The 3,191-nt window shown below is 49.6% G+C and overlaps 1 protein-coding gene across 1 annotated transcript; it reads left to right on the top strand.

The window, feature by feature from the left end:
* The first annotated feature begins 814 nt into the window (after window positions 1-814).
* foxj1b (forkhead box J1b) lies at window positions 815-2,947 on the top strand. Its single transcript, XM_053341716.1, has 2 exons — window positions 815-1,405; window positions 2,075-2,947. The coding sequence occupies exons 1-2, from the start codon at window positions 818-820 to the stop codon at window positions 2,945-2,947; spliced, it is 1,461 nt and encodes a 486-aa protein (XP_053197691.1). The 5' UTR covers window positions 815-817.
* The last annotated feature ends 244 nt before the right edge of the window (window positions 2,948-3,191 follow it).

Raw genomic sequence — 3,191 nt, 5'->3', positions numbered from 1 at the left:
CTGTACACTTATATCAAAGTTTAATTTCTATAGTGTTGTCCCATGAAAAGATATAATAAAATATTTGCAAAAAAGTGAGGGGTGTACTCACTTGTGTGAGATACTGTAGATAGATAGATAGATAGATAGGTGTGTGTGTGTGTGTCTGTGTGTGTGTGTGTGAGAGAGAGAGAGAGAGAGAGAGAGAGAGAGAGAGTGAGTGAGTGAGAGCTGGATAAGCATGAAGAGCCAGCCAATCAGAAATCCCTCCAGGCGTTTAAAGGGATGGTGGGCAGTCTCTTGGGCTTTATGAGCGACTTATTTTACTACCTCCACACATTCTCACATCTTGACCTCCCGCAAACAATCTAGCAGAGCCGAGTCTTTGGATGACTAACAGCCTGGTTCGCCAGAGTCTACATGGATCTGTTCTGAGTGGCGTTTTTTCTTCCTTTTTTTCTCTCCACATGAGCTGCTGGATGCTCCTCGCCCTCCCCCCGCCGCACTTGTTGCGCAGACACTGGAAGCGCCGCTGAGTCCTTGGAGAGGAGAGGCAGGGACGGACTGCAACAGGTGCACACAGAGCATCTCCTCCAAACACCGGAGGTAGGGAGATTACGCATCATTTGGCGATTTGTGGAATTGCTAAAGGCTGTTGCTTGTGGGATATTTTATCCGTGGTGATTTATTTGACAGCTGGGTGTGAGATTTATTTAATTAATTGTGTTTTCTTTTACTTTTTTTCCCTCTCTTTGCCCTCAAGATAATCCTAAACTTTAAATGCCGATTTGAAGATCCCTTGGTCGTCTTCAGCTTTAACCGAGCGCACAAAGCCAGGATGCCGGTTCTTACAAGCCCCGAAATCGCCGACAAGTTTAAAGAGAAATGGCTGATGGTTTACCCGGAGGATCAGGTCACCGGGTCCGACTCTGCCCCCCTTGACGACAGCCTCACCAGCCTCCACTGGCTCCAGAATTTCTCCATCGTCAGCGCGGATCCGGAGCGGCCCAACGGAGCTGGACCGGGTTGTCCGTCCTCCCAGCAGCATCTCTGTCTGAAGCGTCTCGGCTTCCCCAGAGGGGGCACAGACTCTCCGTCCAGCCCACCGGCCGGGGACACCGCAGCCACTGGGATGCCTCTTTACCTCGGGAGCCCCGTCACCTCCGGCAGCGACTCCAACGCAGCCCCGCGGTTCGCTAATTGCGCACATCCCAGTGGCAGCTACCCACAGATCCAGATCCAGGCCAGCCCGCCGGTGGAGATCGACTATAAAACCAACCCAAAAGTTAAACCACCTTATTCCTACGCATCTCTCATCTGCATGGCCATGCAGGCCAGCAAACAGCCAAAAGTGACTCTGTCCACCATCTATAACTGGATAACGGAGAATTTCTGCTACTACAGACATGCGGAGCCCAGCTGGCAGGTAACCGAGACTAACTCTCCTTCTATTATTGATGAGTCAGATAAATGGCGAGGTGAGGGAGAGGCGGGTGAGCAATTGACTCCATATCACTATCAGACACCCCATCTTTAGGGCATTTGACAAGGCTTTTCCTTTAGCAATGTAGGAAAATTAGATGTAATACTTAAAATCCTCCAGCACATTTTTTTTCTCTCCTCACAGAATGTGTGTGTGTAATTTATGCCTCTAATGATTTCAATGACAAGTGTTTTTTAATGCCAGAGTCTAAAATTTCCATCTTCCAAGAGAGCGCTCATACAGGGTTTTGTCTGAGGGGATTGGTGATGGGGTGGAGAAAGCACTCGAGTGTGTGTGCGTGCGAGTGTGTGTGTGTTAATGAGGGCTCCTGAGAGAGATGGCAGCTAAGCACAGCTGATCATGTTTGAAATGCACAGAGCTGCCTGTTACTAGAAAGCCTCATTAGGTGCATTTGCTTTCCTATACAAACAACAACAATACAGTCCCCCCCTCCCCTTCCTCCTCCTCCTACTCTTTCTCTCACTGTCTGTCTTCCTTCACAAAGGCAAACTGGCAGATTCAGTTTTTGCATGAATAACTCATATTTGCTCAAAGCCAATGGGATCATGACAAATGTCCTTTTTTTTCTCTTCTTCTCTGTCTTCTTCGCAGAACTCGATTCGTCACAACCTGTCCCTCAACAAGTGTTTCAAGAAGGTCCCCAGACAGAAAGATGAGCCGGGGAAGGGAGGCTTCTGGCAGATTGATCCCCAGTATGCTGACATGTTTGTGAATGGCATCTTCAAACGCAGAAGGATGTCTGCGAACAGCTACAACAGCAGCAGCAGTGGCACCCACAGACAGAGCAAACTGGTTCAGGGTTATCACAGCACCCAAAATGGCTGCCATTACCAAAGTGGCAAACGGAAGCACCTGACCACTAAAAACAGCAACAACAAGATGATGAGGGCAACTGACTCCCCGCTTTTAGCCTCAGAAGCCCACAAAGCAGACATCCTTAGGGGGGACTTTGACCTGGCATCCGTGTTTGATGACGTCCTCAGTGGGAACTGTAGCACCTTCGAGGATTTAGACATCAACACAGCGCTGAGCTCCCTGGGCTGCGAGATGGAGCTTTCCATGCAGGGGAGGCAGCACTCTGCGGGGCTGGGGAGGTGGTGCGGAGGAGGGGACCTCATGGGTCAGAGCCAACACCTGAATCACCATCAGTCCTATGGCTACATGGACCTGAGCACTGCTTCCATGGAGTGCCAGGTGAACATGGGAGAGCTTCATGTGGTGCAGCAGCACCTACAGCCACGGCTGGACCAGGATCAGCTGCTCCAGAGCCATCACCACCTGCAGCAGTTCGACGAGGCCTCCACGCTATTCCCCGAGCGACCTGAGGAGGTGGTGCTGCAGCCGTGGGAGGAGATCAAAGAAGAGGCGCAGGCCATTCCTCTGACTCTGGATCAGGGCTTTGGCCTGTGCGAGGGCTTCTTCACAGAGATGCAGCCATGGGAACGGGTGGAGGCCTATCTGTGACCTTTGACCCTAAACCTCATTGACTTCAAATTATATTTGCATCTAATGAACAGGGCACCTCTGATTGCTTCTCCATATTACCCTGAGAGGTTAATACCAGTGGCAGCTGCTTCTGTCTACAGCTGGTTTGCTTTTACTCCAATCATTCTGCAATACACTGTAATTTATTTTTTTGGTAACATTTACTTTTCTTTTCATTAAAAAACAGACTTTGTCATGTCAAACCTATATTTTACTGCGAACC

This window comes from Scomber japonicus, chromosome 20 (genome assembly GCF_027409825.1).
Source record: "Scomber japonicus isolate fScoJap1 chromosome 20, fScoJap1.pri, whole genome shotgun sequence".
NCBI lineage: Eukaryota > Metazoa > Chordata > Actinopteri > Scombriformes > Scombridae > Scomber > Scomber japonicus.
The sequence above is the reverse complement of the archived record's forward strand: the minus strand, read 5'-3'. Positions and strand labels throughout refer to the sequence as shown.